The sequence below is a fragment of the Indicator indicator genome, chromosome 1 (assembly GCF_027791375.1).
Source record: "Indicator indicator isolate 239-I01 chromosome 1, UM_Iind_1.1, whole genome shotgun sequence".
NCBI classification, from domain to species: Eukaryota; Metazoa; Chordata; class Aves; order Piciformes; family Indicatoridae; genus Indicator; species Indicator indicator.
The window spans coordinates 117,184,670-117,212,668 of NC_072010.1; the positions used below are offsets into that span (position 1 = coordinate 117,184,670).

Below are 27,999 nucleotides of genomic sequence, written 5' to 3' on the forward strand. Positions count from 1 at the left end.
CTTTGCTGGTGCTGCTGCCTGTGGTATATGGTGAACAAAGTTGTAGCTGATCACTGTTTGTGGGTCTTCCATATTTGCCAAGTTTAAGCTTGCTTCAGTTTTTCATAGCCTTTCTATAGCTCTGTCACTTTCTATAGCATCAGGCATCAGATGACTTGGCTGTTTTATTTTGTACACTTCAGGAAGAACATTCTGGTACAACGTGACAGTACTTGTGAAAATGGATTTTAATGAATTAATCAGAGTTGACTCCCAATTTCTGAATCATTCACGCCTTTTGCACTCCATGGTATGTACAAACAGGAACACTCCTTTGTGTTGCTTGTTGCATCCACATTTCCGTACTCAGTAACCAGCACTTGCTTCATAGTCCTCAGCGGAGAGCGTAACCTTGCCAGCCAGACTGGCCTTTTTGACCCTGATTTCTTCCTGATTGCTTAATGGCAGCTGAATCCTCAAGCAGCTCAAGTAGGATCAACTCGTGTAGTAGTTTTAGGCTGTACCATTACAATTTTCCCACAGATCTTGAACAGAACGTGGTAAAATGTAAATAAATCACTATTGGGTGTAAAAAGGAAAATAATGATAAGTTCTAAACATTCCATTGGACAGATATATACCATAAAAATTAGTTTGGTAAAAAATCTTTCTCTCTTTTGGCTTCCTTGCTCTGGGAGAGACTAAGTTGCTTCTGCTTGACCTTGGCTGTGTTCTTTGCTTTGGCTGAGTATCCTAACAAAATAACTCTCTGCTCTTTCCTCTTCTCCCTTTGTGTCCAGGGGGGTAAGGAGGGGGCAGGGTTTGGAGAGCTACTAGCTCCCCTGTTTTTTGGCCAGGGGGGTTCTTGTGCTGTTTGTAAATTGTAAATACATGTAAATATTGTATGTTTTGTACATATTCGTTGCATTTCGTTGTTGATTGTAGCTTTGCTTGTAAATACAACTTCATTTGCTTCCAACTGGGCTGGTCTGGCAATTTAATGTTGGGGAAATTTTCAACCCACCACTATTTGTCAGCTTCTTTAGAAAATATTCATGTCTTTTTCAAGGGCAATTTAAAGACAGTTTGAAATATAGGTGTTTTTACCTGCTTAAATGATTCTTCATTCAGCTGTCACAGATCAGTTTGGGGTCCATGACTGACTGGGTCCAGATTTCAAGACTTGAAAAACATTTTCTGATAAGGAGTTTTGAGTTAAACATTTCAAGAGCCAGATGATCTATAGCACTGGGACCTACACAGCAGGTAGATTCAGCATTGATAAAAATTTTGCCACAAAACTTCAGGATTACAGCAGGAGATCGTGTCTGGGTTAAGGGCATTTTGTTGTCATTCTTGCCACAGCAGCAGTGCTTGGGGAGACAGCAAGGTGTTGCTTTTGCTGTTGGGACTGAGGCTCTGCTTCACACATGGCTTAGCAGCAGCATTGGCAGCAATGTGTGCACAACCACATGACAGCAGCGTGATGTGCCTCTCTGTGCTTCCAGCAGGTCTAGGGAAGTTCTTCTCCCCCTCTACTCTGCCCCAGTGACACCACACCTCAAGTATTGTGTCCAGTCTTAGGCTTCCCAGTTCAAGAGAGACAGGGATCTCTAGAGAGAGTCCAATGGAAAGCCATAAGGATGATTAAGGGACTTGAGCTCCTCCCCTATGAAGAGAGACTGAGAGATCTGAGGCTGTTTAGTGTGGAGAAGACTGAGAGGGGATCTCATCAATGCCTATAAATATCTGAGGGGTGGGTGACAAGTGGAGGGAGCCAGTCTCTTTTTGGTGGTGCACAGTAATAAGACAAGGAACAATGGATGCAAACTTGAACATAGAAGGTTTCACCTCAACATGAGGAGAAACTTCTTTATAGTGAGGGTGACAGAGCACTGGAACAGGCTGCCCAGGGAGGTTGTGGAGTCTCCTTCTCTGGAGCCTATCGAAATTTACCTGGATGCATTCCTGTGCAGACTACCCTGCAGGTGATCCTGCTTTTGGCAGGGGGTTTGGACTTGATCTCTGGAGGTCCCTTCCAACCTCTAACATTCTGTGATTCTGTATTGGTTTAAGCTGACTGGCCCCACTAGAAGGGATGAGGGACAGGGGATGGGGCTACTGCCCACCCTATGGTGGTGCAGTGCCAGCTAGATCATATATTCTACACCATGCTAACGTGCTTGCTGCATGACAGGAAGGGGTTGGCTGGGGCTTATGGGACTTGAATTATATTCTGGTTTCTGTGGTTTTCCCCTTGCTTACAAGCAGGGGTGTGTCCCTTTTCTTCTGGTTTTCTGTTTGTGTGGTTTGCTAGTGGTTCACATTCTGTCTGTTCCTCTGCTGCTGCATACACCGTTTTTTTTTTTTTCTTTCATGTACTCTGACATCCCTGCAATAGAGTAGTAAACTGTTCTTATATCAATTAACATCTCTGCCTGTCAGGTCCTTCTCCCTCCCATCTGTGTGTGTGTGGGAAGGGTACATCTTGTGAGAGTGTGCTGTGGTAACCCAGCTTGTGGTAACCTAACTTGTCCCTGCAAGGCAGGTAGGAAGAGTCTGAGCTGACCAAGGAAAACACAGCCCTAGCAAAGTTGCAAACAATGCTCAGACTGTCTCAGTGATAGTTAGGAAATGGATTGATCAACTAGGACAGAGATCCTCCAGGCCATAAACCAGACACATTTCCCTACTACATATCACCATGCCATGGAGAAAACCAGGCTTGGATGTGGCCTTTGAAAGGTATCCAAGAGGGCAAGTCCCTATTTGCCTACATTTTTATTTCTACTCTTCCCCAGTTTCAAGGTGGGAAAGGGCAGACAGCACAGGAAACCCTTCTCATGTCTTAAACTAGCACTGATGGGCAGGAGATTACAAATGATAGCAGTAGCATGGGGATGTTGCATGAATTTACTTCCTTCTACCTGGATTTGCCCTTCTCGTATCCTAAGAAAGCAGGAAATTCTGGTCCTTTGGCTCTATGGAAAGGAGTAGAGAGCAATGACCTACCAAGACTTTTATATCTTAGTCTAAAGCACACTGTGGCAAAGTCAAAGACTCAAATGGAGCTTTGTGATGAGGAATGTTTTCCAGGCCCTATCTGCTCCACTGGCTCATAGTGCTCAGCCCACCACTATGTCCCTTCCCTCATTCCTGACATACAGTTGTCATGATTTGGTCAGTCCTTATGGCTCTTAGTCTCAGCCTTCTTCTTCAGTCTACTGCTTTTCTTTTTTTCTTTCTATTTCCTTTGTCAGCAGTATTTTGGTTGCTTAAAGTAAAAAGTGTTAGACAGCTGAACTGTAACAGCATGTCTAATGTGTATTCTTTCTATTGAGATTTTGGTGTTTAAGCATTACAAGCCAAAGAGAATTTTCCCATATCTTTATGGGTTGCATCCTCCTGCCTAAGCATTTGAGATCTGACATGCAGCTTTGCACCTCCCTTAGCTTGTCATTATGATACCATAACTCTGTTGTGAGTCGTCGTAATAAGAATTCACCTTGCATAAATACAGGCTTCAAAATTGCCACTGTTATGGTTTCTGAATTGGTGCTTTCTACACTCAGATGATGAAGATAATAACTGCATAACTTATGCCTCATTGTCATACAGCTGTGCTGAGAAAGGAACAAGATACTGAAGTGTTCGTTCCTCTGCCTTGCAGATTACTGGTGCACTACTGCCCTTGAATGCCTCTGTGCACCATATTCAGAGTAACCGTGCAGAGGTATATGCTGGGACAGTGACCTCTCAGGTTCTCATTGGACTGCAGCAGCCAGCTCCACTAGTGGAGGTTTCTTTTTCCTTGAAGGACATCGTGAAGCGCACGTATGAGGTGATTGACACAGAAGTGCAAGGTAATTTATTGTAATCCTTTCACAGGGGAAGCTTTTCTAGAGGATTTCATTCCTCTTATCTTGGGATTTCATCTATCTGTCTATAAACTTGCTTCCAAAAATAGCATATTGGATCTTGTAAACTTTGCAAATATAGCCCTAAGTTTTCCATTATAGGGTGGAGAAGATTGTCAATAATTACTTTGGAGTGAATAGTTTGTAGAGGAGAATATAGTTTAGTGGTCATGGTAGTTGGGCTACGGTTGGACTCGATGATCTTAAAGGTCTTTTCCAACCTTAATGATTCTATGGCTCTATGATTTTCAGATGAAAAAGGAAATGTGTCCATATTTATAGCACAATCATTAGTTGTATTAAACAGGATCTTAAAAATAGTGTTTTCTTGGGTAGCAGACACACTCTGTTTTTATACACGTATCACTTCTAGTAGCTTGGACAAAACGAGTTGTATTCATAGTGTGTTAATTACTACAGCATATTGCTACCTACTTTTAAAATGTTAGGTAAATATTTAAATATATTCAGTTGTAATTATTTTAATCTACTTATTGTTGTGTAGTTATCTGAACATTTTAACTCCTGAAGTGCATCCATATGCATCATTGCCATCGCTTCTTATTCTGGGCTTGCTTTTGAAAACTCAGTCCAACTTCCACTGAAATCACTGGGTAAATCTTCTTTTTGCTGCTGGCATCTCTCAGGTTTGGATGACATCCTGCAAGCGTAAGCAGAAGCTGCCACTGTCCTTGTGTTTCAAGGAGTTGGAGTAAAAAATGGTAGTGTTATCACTATCTGGGGGAAGGGCAGCATTCTGATTTCATTGCACCTATACATACCCAGAACTGCTTCAGGAGAGTTACTGCAGATGTACACTCTATTTATCATATTCAAAGCACAGTCTACACACATTGTAGATCAATCTTAATGCTGCTGTCAGTCTGTACAAGCTGTGTTCCTCTTCTTAGATGTCGATGAATGTTCCTATGCTGAATTTAATGATTGTCCCATGAAAAACTCCTGTGTGAATCTGGAGGGTTATTACAGCTGTGACCCTCAGTATGAACATGCAGATGTCATCCAGCACTGGCTGAACCAAAGAAAAGAAGGTAAGAAACATTAAGTCTCGCCTTGAGAAACACTGAGAATGCTTCTGCAGGACTTTGTGGTCTACTGCAGGAGCCTACAAGGTAAAGATTTCTGGAGCATACAATGCCCCTTCTCCTCCTGTTGGGAGAAGATGCTAGATAAACCAGCTGTTAGCTATTTCTGATTGAAATGCAGTGTATTTTTTTCACAGTACCTGGCTCATTCTTCTGCCTCACCCTCAGCTGCCCTCACTCACTTGCCAAACACTCAAGCTTCAGGCCCTGCCTGCTTTTCAGAGCAAGTCACTGACTGTCAGTACACCACCCAAGCCTCCTGGGGAAATACTATTCAGATGCTATTTATACACAAAGTCTCCATCCCATTTTGTCTGGGTAACTGCAGCCAGGACTCAGTGGTTTTGTTATCTCACTCTGGATTACACATAGTTCTCTGCTGGAAGCAGCTTGAGCTTCACAATGGGTGAAATAATACTTAGTGTTACAAGTTCAGCAAAGTATGTGTAGATATCAGTAGGCCTGGTAATAGGCTTAAAGATAATGAGATAAATAAGTACTTTCAGATTTAGTGCTTCAATTGGAAAACAATTTTACAATCCTTTAATCTCAAAAGTGAAGATAATGTATTACTTTGTGCTTTTGTGACATGATAATACACTTATTTTTATTTCTGTTTCTAAAACTTCTATTGCTGTTTCCTAGCTGTGTAAATCATGAATGGTATTATTTTGGATTTACTTTGTTAGGAATGCTTTAATTCTTTGATAATACTATTTTTCCTCCTAGGCATGTCAGTTTCTACTCCAAGTTCAGCACTGAATCTCACCAACACTAGCAATACCTCTCTGTCTATAAGTAATTCAAGTGTCTTGTCCATCACTAACCAATCCAGAGATGCTGAGTGCTGTAAGTAACCTTGGATATAAATGAATATAGTCCTGCTTTTAATTTAGCCACTTTTTGACCCTTTCGTCCTGAGGCTGGTTGAGGTACAGGAGAGTGTTCAGAGAAGCTGGTAATAGTTTTGGAGTGAATCTATGTCTATGGAAGCAGAAAGAGAGAGGCTTCCCCAACAAGACGTTGAGATTGGACGCTATGGTGCTGTAAAGTGACCACTAGAGAAACCCTACTGTTATTCCCATGACTAATGAAGGGAAATGATCTTCTGGAAGTGGATGTTGCTGCACTGGGCTTCTTGAGCCACTTATGTCTGGTGAACCATTCAAGTGCAGATCCCATCATAGGGCTTGTGTTGGGTAAACCTCCAGTGTGAGATGATGCCAGTGAGGGCTGTGCAAGGCCAGCACCACCTGCCCCAGACCCAGCTCACTGCATGTCCCAGGACTGCCCACAGAACAGAAACTCCTCCTGGCCACAACCACCATGATGCAGGCCTCTAGTTTTTTGAGTCTGTGAAGGTGTTGGTAAGGGTACATGAGTAAGGGAAATTGGCTGTGGCTATACTACACTAGAATCAATCTTTACGAATACTTTTCCTGCTATACATAACAGCAATCTGAAGGACTATGATGGGAACATACTCCAGTAGATTTGTCTTTATATGGGTGACTTCTGCCCTTTCAGGCAAGATTTATCATGATCCTTTCAACAAATCTTCTTGTGAAAGGAAATAGCTTTAAGTAGTTCTTTGCCTAGTTCAGAGAGACACTGGAGATCTTCATCCATGACTTCCAATCCAAGCTTCAGCAAGAGGAATTAAACTGAAATGTCTGTAGTTCAGGAGCTTTGGGGGTGTTTGGCAGCCAGCACGGCTCAGATTCATGGAAACAACTGTGTTTTATTGAAAAATTTAAGAAAACACAGTTTTTTTCCTCAGGCTAACCATTAGCATGAAAGAATTGAAGTTGTGGCAGCAGCAGGCCATGGTCTCTAGGTGAACATGGGGGCTGATGTTCATCTCACCTGACCTCAGCTGTCGCCAGAGGCATCTAGTCTGAGCTCTCTCTCTAGTTAGTGGAGACAGACAGGCTCTGCTGGAGGGTGATTCATCCTACCCAGTTTAGACACCTCCTCCTCTTTCAAGAGAAGAATCATCTCTGAAGGGTCCTTGTCTTTTCCCACTGATATGACAATTATTGAAGTCGACTAGAGTGGTTTAAACAGGTGAAATGCTGCCTAGCACTCTGCCGCCAGCCTCTCAGAAGGTGGGATCTGCGGAGGTTTTCCACATGCAGCCTTTTCAGGCACAGCAGGTGTCAAAGTGTGTTGAGTACACACGTTCACTATTTCACACATAATCCTGTTGCTTGAATTTGTATCTCACTGGCTGATTATTCGAGTTAGTAGAGATTCAGCACAAATAGGTGTAGTAAAAGGAAATAAAAAGAGTAAGCATCAAATCAATTACTCTGGTAGAATCGTTCATGGACAAGGGCACCTGGTAGTGTGAGAGGGGCAGATTCTGTTCTGATGTAATGCAAAGAGGAGTGTCCCCTATTGATTGTCAAAATGCTTGTCTGTAATGGATTTAGATTAGCAGAATACTTTAAAGATGAAATGTTCCTTGTTCTGTGATGACTTTTCCTGGGACTGCGATAGATCCCCCAGCAGTCAGAAACCACCGAATCGTCAGTGTTACCAGCAACAGTTTTGAAATGTCCTGGAATGCCGCTTCTACTCTGAACCATACTTTCCAAGTCCAAGTGTTCAAGGGCAAGGAGATTGTACAAAACCTGAAGACAGAGGAAATGAAAATGGACGTGTCTCAGCTGGAAGCAGGTGTGATGTATTCAGTAGAGATCAGCTATGAGACCTGTGGAAAAACCAGCACCTCCCGTCAAAATGTTAAAACAGGTAAACAGCCTCTTTAAAATAGACATATGTTCTCTCTCCCTCTCAGCCCCCCTCTCTTTCCACTGACTTGCAGTTCAGCAATGACATATTTGGGTCTCTCTGAATTGTTTCACACATTCTTTAGCACTTTTTCTCTCCTCTGCCCAATGACAGGACAAGGGGCAATGGGTGGAAGTTGAGGCATAGGAAGTTCCATGGAAACAGGAGGAAGAATTATTTCACTGTGAAGGTGACAGAACACAGGAACAGACTGACCTGGGGGGTTGTGGATTCTCCCTCTCTGGAGATATTCAAGACCCACCTGGATGAGGTCCTGTGTGATCTGACATAGGTGATCCTGCTCTGGCAGGTGGGTTGGACTGGATGATCTCTTGAGGTCCTTTCCAGCCCTTAACATTCTGTGATTCCCTAGCATTTATGTAACCTGGACTATGAGGCAGCAGAGCTCTGGCCTTAGTTGATAAAGCAGTGCTGGAGCTGACTCAGACTATTACAGATGCCAGGCTAAGAGGTGATACTTTTTGTTTTGTTTTGATTTATTTTGTTTTGTTTGTGTCTAGCACTTCATTCTACTGCCACCCATCTCTCATCAGGCTCCATTTTTCCTGGTTGATTGCTGTGGCCAGTAAGAAATCCAGTTAACTGATTTGTCAAGGGCTCAGCTGAGCTAACGAGAGTGTCCAGAGGAAGGCCAGATTCATCTTAATATTTGTGACTGACCAAGATATAATAATAATAACAAGGGCTATGTTTGAAAACTTGCAGAATGCATCATTTTGTTCAATTTGGTAGTGATACTAGCTCCCTTAGACCCTGATATGTTAATCAAACATAATTTTGCTTTTTACAAAATTATTATTATTATTAAATTATTGCCTAAACCTTCATGCAAATAAAAAATTAAATCTCTCCCCATTTTCTTTGAAATGTAGGCAGTGAGCTACTTAATACTGGCCACAGTTAGAATGCTACTGGTTATATTTATCCATAACAGCCTTCCCTTTAATCAGATGTGGGATGATTTCTATTTGAGTCAGAGGAAATTACTGTCTTTGTAGAGGGAAAGCAGGAGGCTTAATGGTTACAGAAACAGGGGGCTGAACTTCAGATATGAATCTGGAGCCCTTGAGAAAAAGAAAATTTTTACAAAGATCAGTCCAAAGAGTAACAGCCTCATATTGTTTATAGAGTTTAAGGTGGTTATAAATGCCTTGGCTCTTGGTTTTGGCTTGGGTGCTCTGTATGTTACCTGTCAGACAAAGAATTGCCATGCACTGTTTTTTTGTTATTATTTTCATTTTAAGAATATATTTATTAACCGTTCTGCCAAGACCAGGGGAAAAAATTGTGACTAGTGTATCAAAGATGAGCTCACAGGCAATTCAATCCTGGATGTAATTCAAATGCAGGAGTTATTTAAGGTCATGTTCACAAGGATATGTGTATATCCAGTTCTTATGCAATGTAATTTATGGACCTGATGTAAGTGCATCTCCTTAATGTATAGGAAGTTTGTAGTAGAATATTTGCTTTATTTTGTTGGTTTTATACCAAATTGTCTTGATGTTCTTCCTTCCTTCTTCCTCCATCCTTTGAGATTTTGGTCTGGGTGTATCAGTTTTGACTGAACCTTTTAATTTTCTTCTTTTTCAGTATCTGTTTCAATATCATGTTTTACAGAGGCCAAGATATTTGGAGTTACACTGAGGATTCTCAACTACAACTTCACTGATGATTTCCATAATGCCAGCAGCTCAGCGTATCAAGAATTTTCAAGACTGTTGTTTACAGAGGTAATGCTAAAATATCTGTGAGTGATATATATGTAATTTATTTAATGTTATGGTGGATTTTATGCTTGGCTGAAATATCCCTTGAAAATCATCATACTGTTCCCATGCCCTTTCTTTACAATTAAAACAAACTTCCACTGACTAGACAGATCAAGCCCTTAGCCTTATCAGCAAGGGAGCCAATGAGAATTTTCCTCTACAGAAGAGCAAAGGAATTAAAAATGCAGGCATGCAACAGGCACTCCTTTCTTTCAATCTTTAGTTTGGCAATAAACTCATGCTCAATTGACCTGAGGCTTTTTAATGGATTATGAAATAACATTGCTGGCATTTGTTTCAGGGCTGTCTTCTCAATAAGTGTGTGACTGCTTTCAAAGTTCTTTCCTCTTTAAGGAAAAGTGACCAAGTCAGGCTTTCTTCTTAATTGCATATACATGTGTAGCCACTTTTCCATGCTCAGGTATAAACAGCCATAAACAAAACTAGAGTCCTGAAGTCTATTACCAACTCTCAACTTTCCTGCCAAACAGGGGGGGATGTTTCATATGCTGCAATCTCTTACAGCTTTGCTATAAAGATTAGGGCCCATACAGAGGAATTGAGATCTCCACCCAAAACAAGACTTTCCCCAAACAAATGGGGACTCATAAGCATCTGTGAATATAAATCCAAGGTTAAAAAAAATTTAAAAAAGCCAGTAATGGAGCTATACTTTTAAAGGCAATACAGAAGAGGCATTTGCTCATGAGAAATTTCAAGCTGAACCTCCTGACATGGTTTTATTTCCTGCAGCTGCAAATGATTTGTATTTGTTGTGCAGGGATTTTTTTGAGTGAATCTTTTTTGAGTGTAATGCAGGCCTTACTAGCATCATGGAGATGGAAAGGAAAAAGGGTTGCCCATCTGTGTTGTTTCTGCCTCCTTGTGTGTTTGGGAGCACAACATCCCCCTTCTCTCTTTTTCCTGCCTCCCAACTCTGTCATGAGCTTAGACAAGGTAAACAACTTGTTTATAGGAGTTTTTTGAGCAAGCTCTGATTGAATTGGACAAAGCTGTGTTGACTTACGGTGCTGTGTTGTGTGCTCAAACACATACTTAGCGGTGTATGTAGGAACAGAAGGCTCAAGCAAGGTGATTTCCTGAAACACACTGGCACAGACCAACTTGGATTTGTGCAGTTAATTCTTCCAGAGTGCAGTGGTTACATTCAGATTTCCTGTTGCAACTGGCCCTTGGCCAGTGCAGTGTCTGCGGGGAACTGCTAGCTGGTAGTAGTTAAAAACAAGCCAGAATTTGTTCCAGCAACAGTGGAGATGACCAAATTCCAGTGTCTGAGATTGAGGAAGTGAACATATCAGAAAGGTTATGTGACATACAGAGCTAACATCAGGGGTCTGATCCATGCAGACTTACTGGGCCACTTCAGCTCTGATGCAGGCAAACAAGGGCAGAAGGAATTCTGGTCCCATAAGCCAAAATGAAATTTGGTTTGGAAGACCAGTGGTCAATCAGGTACCATTGTCAAGGGTATCTAGATGCACCAAGGAGACCCACATTTCTCTGTGCCTCAATAATCTCTGAAAATTAAAATTTTTGAAACCTTTAAACCTTTTTATATGTGAGTGTGTATATATATATATATATATATATATACACACACACAACATTTTCTCCGTTGTGCTTGTATAAATCTTTAAAAAGGTATCACTATAGTTCAGCTACTCCTGTTGGGTTCCTCATTACTGATGCTTCTCTCCCTTTGCTCAGCTTGAAAATTCATTTCCACCCAACATTTCTGCTTTATACAAATCTGGGAAGGTGAAAGTGCAGATGGAATCCCTGCAGGCTGGAAGCATCATTGTGAAGCTCAAAATCACTGTGCAGGATCCCGAGTTTCCAGTTGATGCCTTCACATTTGCCCCAGTGCTTTCTTACCTACAAAATGGCTCTACACTTTTGGTGGATGAACAAAACACTGTAGTAGGAGGTAATTTCATTTATTTTGTTTTTCCAAACAAGACAATAGGGTTTGTGTCTTGATCACACACAGTAACGCCAGCATTCTTCAAGAAAAGTACTTAAAGAGATAAAGTACGTGGTTTGCTGGAATGAAAACCATGATGTGAGAACTCCTCCATGGTCTTTTATCCATAAGCCCAGAATGGGTTGGTCAAAGGAGTATTGTCTGTCCCCAGGTACCTGCAGACACTCCTTTCTTCCACTTTTTAGAAAGGAGTGGAGCTCTTGGTTTTCCTATTAGTTTTCCTCCTCTCTGCGAGCAGTTGGAAGCTTGCCATATCATTTTAGCACTGAATTGTAGGTGGGATTACTGTGGAATATTTGTAGCCTTTAGAAACACAGTTCCTCCACATGGTTTTGTGTTTCAAGGCTCCAGGGCTGTGTTTGGGGCAAGGTGTAAGAAAAGAAATCTAACACCTTTACTATAGAAAACCATCCTGAGAAATCCCCAAATGTCCTCTCAGCGAATAGGGCTAAAGAATCACACATGTAATTTATGTTAAACTAGGCTTTTGTTTGATCTTCAGTAATCACCATTTTAATCTTCAAAGGGCTAAATTCTGGCTTTGGTTTTCCCAGCTGGCAGATCCTGCCAGAGTTCAGAAAGTTGCCAAAGCCAAGAGGATGGGTTGTTCTTCTCTCCTGCTGTATTGAGCACTTAGAAGCTTATTTACTATGATAATGGAAAACACCCTTTGGAGTTTTAGAGCTTATGGAAGTTAAGGAGAGCAGATCAAGAGAAAAAAAAGCACAAGAGACAAATTGCACCTGAAGCCTACGTATATCACAGTAGTAGCAGAGGCTGCTATGTGCCAAAATACTTTAAAATGTTATTGACCTTGGGACTGATAGAGTGGAGAAGAAGGTGGCAATAGCTCTGGACTGTTGCTTTAATTGCAGGAAATCAGATGGCTTCCAGTAGCACCACTTTCAGCCAGGAGTACAGCCAACTGCTCCACTCTTCCCTAGGGATGAAAAAAAAGGGTCTCTTTCTCAGCTTTGTCCAAATAAGCATTTGTTTGACATGAGTTTGCTAAAGTCAAATGTGGAAAATAAGGTGAAGGCATGCGGCGCATCAAGGAAGGATTTGTATAGTGGGCTGTTTTGTTTCCTGACCCCCAAGAGCCCTGGCAACATGCACTTTGACAGTAAGCCCACACAGATCCTCTTTGCACCCATGGAGCTATGCCACCTGGGTTCTCTGTGGAGCCTGGACCCCCTAAAGGCAATGTGCTTGGTTTAGCAACAGTGGCAGAGCAGAGAATTCAACTTTGAAACAGCAAGGACAAGAAGTCAGAAGGGATAGCACAACTGAAGGGAGTGGAGAAGTTGCACCTCTCTTTGAAGACTTATAAATTATCAAGTTTAGTGCCATGATGAATAGACACAGTAGAAATTCTGTCTGTTGTGTGAGGCATGGTAAGAAAAGAGAAAGGAGTGTGTGCTGAGTCAGGCCCAAGATCCATCTAGCATGACATCATGTCCTTAGTAGCAGCCAAGAGCCACTTCCTAGACAAGCATAAGAATACAAGAAGTGTGGACAGTGCCTCTCACTGTCTTAGCCACCAACTGTTTTCAGCTCCAGGACTTCCTGAATCCAAAGAGATATCTTTGAGTTTCTCCTCATGCAAACCTTTGGCACCTGTGACATCATTAGGCAAGGATGAAATTCTACAGATTTTCACCCATTACACGTACCTCTCACAGGTATAATGAACAATCAGCAAACACAAAGGTGTTTTCTTCATAATTTTGTGATTAGGGATGTTGCTTGAGGTGTGTTGAGGGGAAAGGCACTTGACAAACATAAAGGCCACAGAGAGAACAAGAGTGCAGAAAGAGAGCACAGAGCACACCTTGGCTGAGATGTAATAGTTGTAGAGAAACCAAGTGCAGCCTGTGTGTATGTGCATGGGTGATGTGCTAGTGCCCCTGGGTGCTGAGAAGAGAATCTTAAGTGTTTTGGCCTGATGCATGATTGAATGTGGCCATCAGAGGTGAAGGAATTTGCTTAAAAAGCCGTGCTAAGTGGTGAGAAAGGAAACCCTCAGAGACAATGGAGCCAGTGAATGTAAGTTATTTGGCATTTAGCACCGGGGCATCTCTCAGATGGTGTTTGAAGCCATCAAGAGTCACAATTATTTCATAGCACAATAAGGCATTAATGAGAGCACTTTTCTTGCTGGTGCTTTAGTCAATCCTGTATACTTTTGTTTTCCTGCTAAGTGTCTTAGGCAGATGCTGGCCATAGGCACATGAAATTGTCTAGTGGAAACAATCATGGACAAAACAATTATGTAATGATGAAGAAAGTAAAAACTTAAGTATTAGCTGGAAAGGAATAAAAAGGGAAGACTGTCTGTAAACAGAACGATGGAGGCATGTACACACCTGCTCAGCACTTTCTGTTTCTAAAATGGGGCTTCCTTTCATTTTGGAGAAATAATCATGGTGATCTCAGCATGTCTGCAGGACAAGCACTTAAAATAATGCACTGTTCAAACCAAAATTTTTTTTAGCCTCTGATCAGAATTACTTGTTCCAAGACAGTTTTTGGTCTAGTATTCTGCTCTTCCCAAGGCAGTGGAGATGTATGCACAAGGGAGGGCACGCAGGGAGGGCTCAGGAGCCCTGAAGAAAAGGACTTGGGGGTGCTGGTGGATTAGAAACTCAACGTGAGTCACCAGCGTGCACTTGCAGCCCAGAAAGCCAATCACATCCTGGGCTTCATCAAGAGAAGCATAGCCAGCAGGTCAAGGGAGGTGATTCTACCCCTCTAGTCCACTCTGGTGAGACCCCAACTGGAGTACTGCATCCAGTTCTGGAGTCCCTATTACAGGAAAGATAGGGACGTGCTGGAACGTGTCCATAGAAGGGCCATGAGGATGATCAGAGGGCTGGAGCATCTCTCCTATGAGGACAGACTGAAAGAGTTGGGGGTGTTCAGTCTGGAGAAAAGAAGGCTCCGAGGAGACCTTATTGTGGCCTTCCAGTGTCTAAAGGGGGCCTACAAGAAAGCTGGGGAGGGACATTTTTAGGGTGGCAGGTAGGGATAGGACTAGGGGGAATGGAAAAAAAAATAGAAATGGGTAGATTCAGATTAAATGTTAGGAAGAAGTTTTTCACCATGAGGGTAGTGAGACTGGAACTGGAACAGGTTGCCCAGGGAGGTGGTAGAAGCCCCATCACTGGATGTTTTTAAGGTCAGGCTAGATGTGTCTCTGGGCAACCTGATCTAGTGTGAGGTGTCCCTGCACATGGCAGGGGGGTTGGAACTAGATGATCCTTAAGGTCCCTTCCACCCCTAACAACTCTATGATTCTGTGATTCTATTCCTGTCAAAAGCATTAACTCAGCCTTTGCTTCTTTGCTAATATAAGACTTCAGATCTAAATCCCTCAAGAGTAAAGAGACTCATCAATAAAATAGGTCTATAACTGCATGAAATAAGCATCTCTAACTGTCCATCACCAGCTGAAATGAGACATAGGGAACACCCTTAGAACATATTAAGGCATTGATGAACCAGGATTTCTTTTCTGAGACTACCAGAAAGAGAGTCACAGTTTTAGTGTTGCCTTTGAGAAGAAATCTTTTATAGAAAGTGTTTTTGCTCCTAGCACTTCCTCTGTTAAGAATTGAAGACTGCTTCTCATGGGAGTTACTTGCACTTATCTTTTATGTGAAGCAGAAGATTATTTGGATTAAGTCTCTGCTTAGTATTCTCTCTACTGGTAGCTAGTGGTAACAGATCTATTCATTATCTGGTGTAGCTGGAGGTACTGTATGCAGAACCTTGTATAATGTATGCTTTTGATGTAGCTGTAGTGCAAACCTACAATACTATTTTTTTTTTCATTTCCAGTAAGTGTTTACCTAACCCCCCCAAAATGTTAAAAAACCTTTACCTACAGAAAATATTTTTCAGAGTACAAGGACAAAGGCTGATTTCTGTGGGAGAGAATAGCAACGTAGACAGTGTTGTGTATCACTCAGAACTTGGCTGTCACGTAAACTATGAAAAAGGAAGACCACATTCATAAATTCAAAAGGACTGAAGAAAGGACTGCTTTATGATTATTTCTGTCTTCATGCAGCCAGAAGGGAGGCTGTCTGACTGATGTTCTGACTTTGACCTTACAGACTGGGATGAATGTGCTTCTCACACCGAGAATGACTGCTCTGTGTTTGCGGAGTGTATCAATTTGATGGGCTCATACCTCTGCAGATGTAAGACAGCCATGGATGCTAATCCATCCCGACCTGGAAGAAACTGTGAGGGTGAGCAAAAGACTGACATGTATTTTCCCTTTACTGTGAAAGACTGGAAGAGGTTGTAGGTTTTTACCTCTTCTTTTACAGCAACAGTTTATGCAGCACACAATATATATATAGATGCTGCTCTGCAGTTTCTGGGTGAAGTAGACACAATCTGTCTCTGAGCATGAAGGTGAACTTTATAAACATCTTAAGACAAACTCTCTCTGAACTCCTCCTTGATTAGCCTAATAACTGACTGCTGAGCAGCATGAGGTGTGCATTTTCCTCTTTTGGTATGTCTGCAGATAGTTTCCTCTCACTAAATTGATCCAGACAGAAGAGGAGACCCAGGAATCAAATCTGTATTTTTATGTAGGGACAAACCAGATTCAACACCATAAAAATCATGTATGCTACAATGTGTTAATGAAAAATCCAAGACCTGTGTGAAACACTATTGGATATGGCTGAGTGGTCTCAGTCCTGATTTCAGGTCAGACCCTGATGCTTCCTCACCCCCTTTGAGGTCCCACTTCAATGTGTATTTGCTGTGTGCAGGTGAGATTGTGGACCCTCTCACTGAAACGGTGGCTCCTGAAATAACAAACAGCACAGCATTTGCTGTAGAAGAAGTGAGCTCTGCAGGACATGCTCCCCCTGCCACCACTGAGATGGTGGCTGCTGGAGGCTCTGAGATGAGTACTGCCATACATCTCTCTGCCACACTGCCCCTGGACGACAGGCAAGTGTCCCACAGTCATTCTCCCACCAATGCTCCTGCAGTTTCTTGGAAAGAAGGCCTAACACCACAGATGGGCTCTGGCAGTGACAGTGGTCCCACAGCCCCAGGAGTCACAACCGTTAAGGAACTGGCCATGAGCACACAGCAGAAGGAGGCTGTGAGTCCATCACAGCACAGCTCTATGGCAGAGGCTTCTCCCAGTGGATCACAACCAGTGTCTGCTCTCACAAATGCACCCATGGGCACAGCTGATCAAGAGCAACTTAGTACAACATCGCTGGTGTTTCTGAATCAAACAGCCCCTGCTGACACCAGAAGTCGAATAACTTTTGATGTGCCTCAAGCCAGCTCTCAAGATGGCTCCAGTACAGCTCTGCCACCCTCAGGGATTGATGGTATTCCTACCCTCAATGCTACTCTCACAGCACATGTAGAGATGGGAAGAGAGAACAGCTCTTGGTCTGAGAACTACTCTGCAGCCCTGGGGTCATCAACATTGTCAAGCACCTCTCCAGCTCCCAGCCCAACTCCAGGCCCAGCCACGGACCACAGTGAGTATGCATCCCACAGGAACATACATTCATGGTAATTTGGCTGTATGAGAAGCAAAGCCTCACTCACAGTTGGGAGAGATGCACAGCTGGAGCCTGTGATCTGGGGTGGAGGCATCTGAAACTGGGGGTTTTATGCTGTCAAAATTATTTTCTTGACAAAATTAGCACTTTTTAAATAAATCACTGTATACAAACACAAAATAATTTCCCTTTCTGGTAATTTAGCAGTTAGTTTTACTGAAGTTGCATTTCTTCATCTCAAAGCAGATGAAGAAAATCATACAGTGCACTGACCATGGCTCTGTGAAACCTGCTGCTTGTCCTCTTGCCACACATCTTGATTTCTCCTGCATATTCTGGCACCAGGGTGGTGCAGCAGCAGCTGCCTACAGTTACCTTAGAGACCAGGGAAGGCAACGATCTGCCTTCCTATTCCTTTCAGCACAGCATGGATTAGGCAGAGCCTTGAAAATCCCCTGTGGGGCAGGAGCTGTGTGGAAACCTGTAAGCCACTTTTTAAAAAGCAGTAACTGAGAGTAGCTAGGCTGACAGTGAGGGCTTAATCTGTTTGGGTTTGTGCAGATGTGTGGCAGCTAATTAGAGGATTTTTATTTTGCTTGGAGCTGAGTCATATCTCAAGGTTAGAACCAGATTTGGTCTTTAAATGATGTTTTTGTTTGGGACAGGGATGCTGCTGTCTCTGTCCAGCACTAAATAATGTTTTTCTTCAGTGTGTTAGTAAGTGATACCTATTTCACTTTTGTTTCTGTCTGTTTTCATTCTGTCTGCCATGCCCTCCATATCTCTCTGATCCCAAGCCACACTCCCCTCTGCACTGTTCTCTTCCCGTCCCCTAGTATCTCCTGTTCTTAGCAGTCTCCACTCATCCAGTTCCATCTCAGGTTCTCCCTCATTCATTTCTCCCTGGAAAACCTTTTCCAGCTGTGTCAGGCCAGCTCTGCTGCTACTCCAGCCTCTCTTATACCACTATTCCTGATCACTAGTGCCACAATGCTACTTCTCCAGTCCTTCTAAGCTTTGGGCAGCCATACTGATGTCCCTGTTCAGCTTTTGTCTTATCTTTTCTTCATATTGTATCCTTCACTCTGTGGATCATGAGTGAGACCTGGGAACAGAGCTGGGCAAATAACTAATTTGGGACCTCAGTGATGAAATGGAAGAAACAAATAATTTTGCCCCTTCCAATGAAGAGCTAAAAAAAAGTGGTGGTTTTTTTTTTTTTTGTTTGTGTTTTTTTTAAGAAAGTAAGAAATGTTCATTAAGAAAAAAATCTAAATAGCTAAATTTAACTGACAAAACCCAAAAGCTGGAAAACAAACCAGTTCAGTTTTACAACAACTTGTTTTCTTTTCCTGATGAACCAAATATTCAGCAGGTGTTTTTGCTGAGACTGAAACTTGTGAAGGAATTATGCCTGGAACAAGGGGAAGAGCCACCATAATAGTATTTCATAGCTTGATGTAGGAAATTCAGGGGGCAAAAATCCATGTTTGAAATTTACTATATAGCTCCTCCCTGTGGTAACTTCTCTGACCTGGAGGGCCAAGCTCAGCCATCTCTTCATAGTCTGTTGTGGCTTTTAAATACCAATTGGGTTTTTGTTTTTCAAACATTGTTCAGAACATTTTCCCTTCTCACCATCAGATAAGTGAATGTGGTTTATCTCCTAAGTACCTATGCTCATATGACAGGAAAAGCCATAGCACAAAGCAATCCCAAATCCTTTGATCTGACTGGTGGTAGTAAGGATTCCTTTGTGATCACAGAATCACATAATATTAGAGGTTGGAAGGGACCTCCAGAGATCATTGGGTCCAATCCCCCTGCCAAAGCAGGACCACCTAGGGCAGGCCACACAGGAACAAACCCAGATTGGCTTTGAAAGTCTCCAGAGAAGGAGACTCTACAACCTCTCTGGGCACCCTATTCCAGGGATCAGAAATATTGTGGGATAAAGGAAGACTGCTTTGGTAACTTGCTTTAAGCAGGCACAGCTTTCTCCTCTCCCTTGCAAAGTTTTACTTGATGACTCTTTCTTTCCCTCTAGTACCTGTCACAGTTCAAAGGATTACTGTCCCCATTGTGACTAGAACCAACTTCCGTGTAACATGGTCAACAGAGTATGCTGTTTTTCAATTTTTGCCATTATAGGAGACTAAAACTCAGTATAGGAGTCTGACAGCCTCAAAGCTGGAATCTGGTGACTTCTATACTGTTGAAATCCAGACAGAGGTGTGTAGGAGGAAAGCAAATTGGTACACCAGAAGATAAAGACTGATGATTTGATCCAGAAACAGTTTTAAACAGAATCTCTAGCTAGATGATAGAGTTCTTGAAGACTCTCCTGTATTCATATAAAACATTGAAATATTAGATCTTGGTGTGCTAGGAATGATGATCATGATCTGTAGCAGCTAGAAGGCAGTGTGAAGACATTTGGCTGACAATGGTCATGGTATTGGATGATGGCAGTCAGCTTGCCTGGCTGGCCACTAAAAGGATGCTAGAGGAATGAATCATGTCTTGACAAGTCTTTTTTGTCCTGATTGTGATCACTTTCAGTCTGCAGTAATGATGCCAAAACCAGTGATACAGAGAAATAACCTAAAACATTTGAGACTGCCTTAATGTGATTCAGCAGACACAACTTGGAGGAACATGCACCCTGTTAGGGTTCATCTTATCTCACAAGAGCTGTCTAGAGTGTAGATATCTCAGGCAGCTCTCTAGCCTTCCTCTGAAGTTGAAGAGAGGACCTTGGTGTTGCAATGATTTGCTCTCTGGAATGACTGGTGTCACCCCACTGCCTGTAGAGGGAGCTGGGACAGATAGCTGAGCCTAGGGGAAAAATTCAGGTGTCTGAACATAGCCATAGAACAACATTTCAGATGCCCCAGAGCATCCAAGACAGAGCAGGCAGATATAAGACCTAGAGGATGTCAGTGCCCTTCTTGAGAGTCATTTGGGGGGGTCAGAGAGGGCAGACTAAGGTGCTGGATGACTATATTGGGGCATTTGGGGCTTTGGCTGTATTTCAGAGGGCTGACCTTTGGCTGTTCTGAATTGATACATACCCCCTGTGGCCAGGAATGCCAGTGGCTGTCACATACTCCTCCATGGACTACATTCCATGGAACATATACTTAAACTGTCTTTTTCTTACTTTGCAGCTATCCAGAAACTTCGTGGCACAGTACGGATAACAAATGTGAAATTCTCTCCAGGCTTTAGCAATACAAGCAGTGAGGAATACCAGACGTTTGCACAGCTCTTTGTTGATGAAGTAAGTGACTAAGAAGGACATGACCTGTTACCAGGCTCACTGAAGCCACATCCATGATCTTGTTCACACGAAGGCTGTATGCCACATGCACCCCTTGAGACACATGTAGGGGCTGAATTCCCCATGGCATCTGAGACAGCAGGATGAGCATGCAGCTGTGTTTTAGAGTGAGATCAGAATCTGGGGATTCTCTGGTGCTTCCATTTCCTCTCATACCTATTTATACTGGTTTACTGATTTCCTTCCAGGGGTGTGGTGAAAAGCTAATGGATATTTACAAAGTGCTCTGTGATCCTTGCCCCACACAGCAGTATATTAATTAACTGAATGATTGTTATTACCCTTTGTTATAGTACCTGAAGGCTGAAATTTCTTCTAACCATCCTTGGTTTTGTATTCTCATATCTGGAAAGGGAGTGGTTTCCTGATAAGTCACCTCTGCTCTCACTTCTAATTTAAGTGCAGGATATCAATGCACACTGCAATATCAGCTGTACTTTTAATGGTCTGATAACTCTCAAGCACTGCCTTTGACAGCATCACTCTTCTATTTTCTTAGTGAATTTATCATTTTCTTTTCCTTGTAGTGTTTACTGAAGCACACCTGTGCTTGAAAAACTGCTGGTTATGCTGGGCTGCTTTATTGCCTTCCTTATCTCCCCTTAACTGTCTGTGTTTTCAGAGGCCTTGATAGCTGTGGTGATGAATCCATCACTGATAATTGTATGAATTTCCAAACCCTGCAGAGGCCTCCCCAGACCCCAACTCTGTACAGAGTTACAGCCTGTCACTGACATACAGCTGTCCACAGCAGGTGCCCTGACAGCAGCCTGCGTTCAGGCAGCGGTCAAGCCAGCACAGGGTTAGAAACAACTGTAAGGAGGGAAAAATGTGACCCAGTTTAGCTGTGCATGATGTTTTCTTGGATATCACATATGTTTCCCACTGATCATTACTGGTTTGCACCTTTTTGGATGTGTTAGTGGAGCACAGCTTTCTTGGAGTTGTTTTGGCCCCAAGCTGTCACATCAGGAAAACAGTCCCAAAATGAGAGTGACATGATTAGCAAAGTGAAAAGGGAGCAATTCTCCACTGACCTCACTCTCATTCAGTCCCACTCTCTGCCTGAGGCTGTTTTGGAATAGCATGCTATGAAATGGACCACATTGAATTTATTTTCTTTGTTCGTTCATGGTTACAAATACCTTTGGAAATTTTGTAAAATAATTACCAAAACAAGCAACTGAAATAAGGCTTTGTGTCAGTTTTACCCAGTTTTTAAAGTTTCAGCCAGGAAATGATCACTTGTGACAATAAGAGAGTAATTTCTTTTTCTAGTTCCATTGGTTTTGTGGATCAGGTTTGTTAGTGTTGATTCCATTTATCTCTCAGCTGCTATATATAGGCTAATGTTTCTTTAGCTACTGATATAACAAAATGTGATGCAAATGTTTTATCACAACTGTTGTGTTTCTAGAAAAATGCAGTTTAGGATAACAGAAAGATTTACATATATTTTCATTTTGGGTTATGAGGGACAGAAATTCATAGAATGGTTTGGAAAGGACTTTAAAGATCACCTAGTTCCAACGCCCCTGCCATGGGCAGGGATACCTTTTACCAGATCAGGTTGCTCAAAGCCTCATCCAACCTGGCCTTGAACACCTTCAGGAAGGGAGCATCTACCATCTCCCTGGGGAACCTGTTCCAGTGTCTTACTACCCTTACTCTAAAGAATTTCTTCCTAATATCCAGTCTAATTGATCCTTTTAAGAAAGTGAGGAAGGTTTCACGGGCTTTAAAAGCACTCTCAAGTTCCAGTTAAATAAACATTGCCAGAGATTTCTTTTATTTTTAAAACCTGTTTGCAGTCACCATCTACAATTCAGAGGATTTCTAAATCTTAATGTGTGTAATGTACTTTAGCATAGAGCTGCCCCAGTCTTTAAGTGCCATGTAATTAAATTATCAGCACAGCAAATGGAAATATCATCCTTTAAATGATGTGTAGAGGAGAATGAGGTTAAAAACTTGATGTGACAACTTGTACTCTCACTTCCCAGGTTATTTGCACCATCACTTTTGCAATGCTACTGAAAACCAACATATCTAAGGGATAGGGAGTATTTTAGTCCTCTTTGGGTTTGCTCACCCTGCCTTTTGCAACACCCAAGAAGAACACCATGGCAGCTAGGATTTATCCTCGAGAAAACAGCTCAGGAAAACAAAAGGTTTGAATTGAAAATGTATCCACTGAGGTGCATTAAATTCCCGAGTGGAGGAAGTAGTTTCAAACTTGGGTGTCTCAACTGACAAAAAGTGGGAAACTACTAAATAGTATTGCCTTATCAAGGTGATGCCCCAATTTGGGAATGGCACAGCCTTTGTTTGATGTTGCATAATGCACTTAAAATAATTGCAGTTAAAGCTATCTGAATGTGGAATTAGTGTTGATACAGAAGTTAAAGCAGTTTCTTTATTCCAGTGTAATTTCACCTTTTTTGTTATTTGAGTTTATTTGCAGCTTGGGATGTCCTTAGAGCTGTTGATGGTAGCTGTGTAGATGTGTGTTCTAGTACCTTCTCTCTGAAGGTGCAGGCAAAGCATGCACAGTGGGGAGATAATTTTTTTTTTTGTCTTTACGTGAAAGGAAAAAAAAAAAAGAGGCTTCATGCAAGTTTTTTTCAAGTCAATGTGACTTTTACTTGTTTCCAGGCTGCCAGTGCATTCCCTGCTCTACTGGCCACATGAGATCCTGTACAGGTACCAACAATAGCACCAACAAGCTGCTGACATTTTGCCTGGGACTTATGAAATAGTCCCAGAAATCCTATCAAACATGCCACAGTCACCCACAGAGTGAGCCTGGATGCCTGGATCTGCTCACCTCTTGGCCTTTCCCATCCTGTTAAATAAATGTTAGTGTAGCTTCCATCTGGCCCTGAACTTGGACTTTTTCTGCCTCCTGTTTTTCTTGCCTGAGCAATGGACATGTCCTTCCCTCGATGCTGGTGTTAATTTTGCTCACGTTCTCTTCTTTTCTTGTGTCTCTTCTTTTGGCATACTGACTTCTGCTGGTCTGGCATTGCTCATATTTCCTTTGTGTGCTGCAGAGATTGTAGACACAGAGATGGATCCCAAGACAATTTGTCTAGTAAGAAAATCTCTTATACAGAATCACAAAATCACAGAACATTAGGGGCTGGAAGGGACCTCAAAAGATCATCTAGTGCAATGCCCCTGTCCGAGCAGGATCACCTATACCAGGTCACACAGGAATGCATCCAGGCAGGTCTTGAATATCTCCAGAGAGGGAGACTCTACAACCTCCCTGGGCAGCCTGTCCAATGTTCTGTCACCCTCAGAATGAAAAAATTCTTCCTCTTGTTTCCATGGAATTTCCTATGCCTTAACTTCCACCCATTGCCCCTTGTCCTGTCACTGGGCATCACTGAGCAGAGCCTGGCTCCATCCTCTTGGCACTCACCCTTTACATATTTATAAACATTAATCAGGTCACTCCTTAGTCTCCTCTTCTCCAAACTAATAGCCCCAGCTCCCTCAGTCTCTCCTTGTAAGGAAGATGTTCCAGTTACTTAATAATTTTTGTGGCTCTGCACTGGACACTTTCAAGTAGTTCCCTGTCCTTCCTGAACTGAGGGGCCCAGAACTGGACACGATATTCCAGATGTGGCCTCACCAGGGCAGAGTAGAGAGGGAGGGGAACCTCTCTCGACCTACTAACCACAGCCCTTCTAATACACCCTAGAATGGCATTGGCCTTCTTGGCCACAAGAGCACATGCTGGCTCTTTGTCAACCTTCCATCCACTAGGACCCCCAGGTCCTCTTCCCCTTCACTGCTCTCCAACAGGTCAGTCCCAAACCTATACTGATACTCGGGTTGTTCTTTCCCAGGTTCAAGACTCTACACTTGCCCTTATAAATACAGAAAAGGGAATTATTTCTTGAATATTTAATTCTAAAATGTTCACTCTTTCTTTTCTAGCCCCACTTCATCACTCACTCTTTTGATAACCTAGGGTGTGGTACCAGTTCTGGTAGCGTGTAGCCGTCTGGATAGAGGGTTTTGTAGTGCCACCTAGTGGCTAAACACCAGTACCGTCAACGTCTCCTGACGCCTTCCACGCTCCGAGTCCTGCTGTGTGTGGAAAAAGAGGAATAAGGGCAGAAACGAGACAAATAAACAAACAAACAAACCAGACAAAAATACATAAATAAACAATGTCCTAAGCCTTAGGTGAAAAAAGGCACCTAAAATAAAATCTTCAGTATACTTGAGAAGGGAATATCGTTGAAATTGAGACTGGGCTAAAAGATGTTACAGATGTGTGTGTTTAATGCCCAGAAGTTCAGACAAAAACTATGAAAGATGAAAACTTAGGACTGGCCTCCAACTTTTCTGTACATGCTTGTGAAACAGCAGAAAAAGAGAGGAGAAGGGACCCAAGAGCCCCCTGGCTTGGTGAAACAGGAAGTTTGGGGGCTGACAAGAACAGCCTATGGTCTGCTCTAGCTTTCATAGGAAAATTAGCCCTTTTCATCCTCCTGGCTCTTCCAGTGTGCCCCAAGGGACACTGCAAGGCTTGCTGCATGGCACTTCCAGGTGCATGGGAGCCCTTTCTAAGTGCACACAGGGGCTTTGCTCTGTGCCATGTCACCTTGCCACCAAGGGCATGCAACACACATCATCTCTGATGACTCAGAAAAGGGCTGCAGCTTGCCTTCAGAATCTGGGGACATCTGCAGAGTTGCATAGTATGTGGCAGGCAAGTAAGTAAAGACTGCATGGCACTCAGGCTGGGCACACAGGTGTGCAAAATCTCTGATCACCTGGGAGAATCCAGTACAAAATGCACAAGGTCTGTGCCTTGACTCTTCCCTAGGCTCTCATTGGTAGGATCCACTGCCTGCCCCATGAGCATCACTGACATAAGCTCTGCCTTAAACTCATGGCTGAAATCCAGCCCTCCACATAGTTCCTGCAGAAGATGTGTAGAGAAAGAAGGGATTGGAGGTGCCCATAGCGTAGCCCCCACCTGCCCCTTTAATCCTCTGGAAATTTGAGCCAGGGAAGGAAGTGAGTGATGTACCCTAAAGAAAGGATAGTTATCTTAATTGCTTAGCTTATTTAATACTCATGGTGAAATATATACCATATCCATCTGTAGCTGCTGCAGAATGGAAACGTTATAAAGCAAATGGTCAATTTTTTGCTGCTTCTCTCCAGAATATGAAGCACAGTGTTCTCTTCTGGGCAGTGTACAAAGCCTAAAATATACCTTGCTCTATCTGTCCATCTCCACGTACATTTTGTTTTTATTTCAGGTACATAAATCTCTTCCTCTTGAGGTTCTTCAGCAGATGGATGCTGGTCTGATTAAAGTGATGATAATGGGTATTACTAATGGGAGCACAGTGGTAAGTTTCAATTTACTGATTGCAGCAGACATGGATATCTCCTACATCATCCCCACGTTTCGTGACGCCTTTGAACACAGCTCCTATTTCACAGTTGACAAGAGCAGTCTCTCCATAAACGGTAAGGAGCAGCTTGTATCCCAATAATTCTTCAGAACTAGGAAGATGATAAAGCCTATTATTAATCTGTATGTTTTTGAGGTGGAAGTATCTGGAAAACAGATGGGTGAAAAGCCATTTTCTCTGCTTGTGTTGCTCCTGCTTATCCTTCCAATCAATTTTTTCAGAGAACATCCAAAGATGAAATATGGCATGATGTGTTCCTTATCCAAAAGGACAAATCCAACTCATTTTTTTTGTCTGTAGCTAGCATGAGTTTTCTAGTGACAAAGCTGTGGAGATGTTATAAACAGTGGTCACAAACTGAGGGTTTTGTAAGTTACCAGTGGAAACAGGTCCCTGTACACAGCCATAACTGGCTGTTTAAAATGATTGTGAAACAAATCACCCTCTGCTTTGTGCTGATAATTTGCACAAGATATAACCCCCAAAACCCAAGTGAATGAATATGAATTTTTCTGCACTGGGAGTATGTGTTTTCCTCACATGGCTGTGGGTCAGAACTTCAGATGAAAGTCCTCTCTTCGCCAAGACCAGCAGAATGTGTGACTGTATAACTTCCTTAAGTTGGTTACAAGAAGCACTAGTCTCCTGACCAATTACTGTTGAATCATGTTTCACAGGTCAATGTGTCACCTCTGAAATAAATATAAACTTCTATATCCTTGTCCAAAGAATACTGTTATAAGCTGTCACTTAGAATCTCGTGCAAAATGACTTCAGAAATGTGTATGTGGTCTGCCCTGTACATTGTTTTTGCCTGTAAACCTTCCAGCTGTGAACCTGGAAAGTTACACATCCTATTAATTAGTAAGATCACAACTATTTAGTGGTAATACTTTGGACAGTGTGTGCCCACCTCGAACATGTGCAGGGGGAGACAATGAAGCTGGTGAAGGGCCTGGAGGATAAATCTTGTGAAGAGTGACTGAAGGAGCTGGGGCTGTTTAGTTTGAAAAAGAGGAGGCTGAGGGGAGACCTCATTGCTCTCTACAACTACATGAAAGGATGTTGTAGAGAGGCTGGTGCTGGTCTCTTCTCACAGGTAATTAGTGATAGAACAAGAGGAAATGGCCTCAAGCTGTGACTGGGTAGGCTTAGACTGGGCATTAGGAATTTTTTTTTTCACAGCAAGAGTGGTCAGGCATTGGGGTGGGCTGCCCAGGGTGGTGATTGAGTCACCAACCCTGGATGTGTTTAAAGGTTGTTTGGATGTGGTGCTTGGGGATCTGGTTTAGGGGTGAACCTTGTAGAGTAGGGTTATTGGTTGGACTCAGTGCTCCTGAGGGTCTTTTCCAACCTGAACGTGTCTGTGATTCTGTGAAAACAAATGATTTGTTTCAGGGACAAATCCCCGGAGAGCAGGTGGTTAGCACTGCTTTCTGAGTCCCACCTACATCTTTATTTGCACATTTACAAGTAGACCTGAGGAATAGAAAGGGAAGGAAAGCATTTTTTTTTCCTTTCAAAAGTGGAAATTTTAGCTAGCAAGCAACTAGACTGCAACTTGGACCACTCACACAAACCTGCTTCACTCCTTCTGGGCAGTTACTAGTCATATCCTTAGGAGTTTGAAATGAGGGAAGCAGCTAAGGAAGCTCATTGGGTTAGAAGCATCCCCTTGGACCATTGATCAGTTCAAGAGGATAGGAGCTCTGCAGCAGGGTGTCTGCATTTCACAGCATTGTAGAGTAATTTAGTTTGGAAAAGACCTTGAAGATCATCAAGTCCAACTATTAACCTATTCATATCCCTAAGTGCCATATCTGCATCTTTGAAATACTTCCAGTGATGGTGACTCCTTCACTTCCCTGAGCAGCCTATTCTAGTTCTTGACAACCCTTTTGGTGAATTCATTTTTTCTAATACCCAACCTAAACCTCCTCTGCTGTAACCTGAGGTGGTTTCCTCTTTTCCTATCACTTGTTACTTGAGAGAAGAGACCAACCCCCACCTCAATGCAAGCTCCTTTTAGCCTGTTGTAGAGAGTGGTAAGGTCTTCCCTAA

The 27,999-nt window shown here is 42.6% G+C and overlaps 1 protein-coding gene across 1 annotated transcript in view; it reads left to right on the forward strand.

The window, feature by feature from the left end:
* The window catches only part of UMODL1 (uromodulin like 1), a 72,785-nt gene that overhangs the window by 31,946 nt on the left and 12,840 nt on the right, over positions 1-27,999 (forward strand). Inside the window, exons 3-13 of the mRNA XM_054394522.1 lie at positions 183-289; positions 3,650-3,842; positions 4,808-4,948; positions 5,732-5,851; positions 7,505-7,759; positions 9,440-9,552; positions 11,320-11,539; positions 15,715-15,852; positions 16,390-17,124; positions 20,319-20,431; positions 25,780-25,993. Of these exons, the coding sequence (XP_054250497.1) occupies positions 183-289; positions 3,650-3,842; positions 4,808-4,948; positions 5,732-5,851; positions 7,505-7,759; positions 9,440-9,552; positions 11,320-11,539; positions 15,715-15,852; positions 16,390-17,124; positions 20,319-20,431; positions 25,780-25,993 (2,349 nt within the window). The remainder of the gene's footprint in view (positions 1-182; positions 290-3,649; positions 3,843-4,807; positions 4,949-5,731; positions 5,852-7,504; positions 7,760-9,439; positions 9,553-11,319; positions 11,540-15,714; positions 15,853-16,389; positions 17,125-20,318; positions 20,432-25,779; positions 25,994-27,999) is intronic.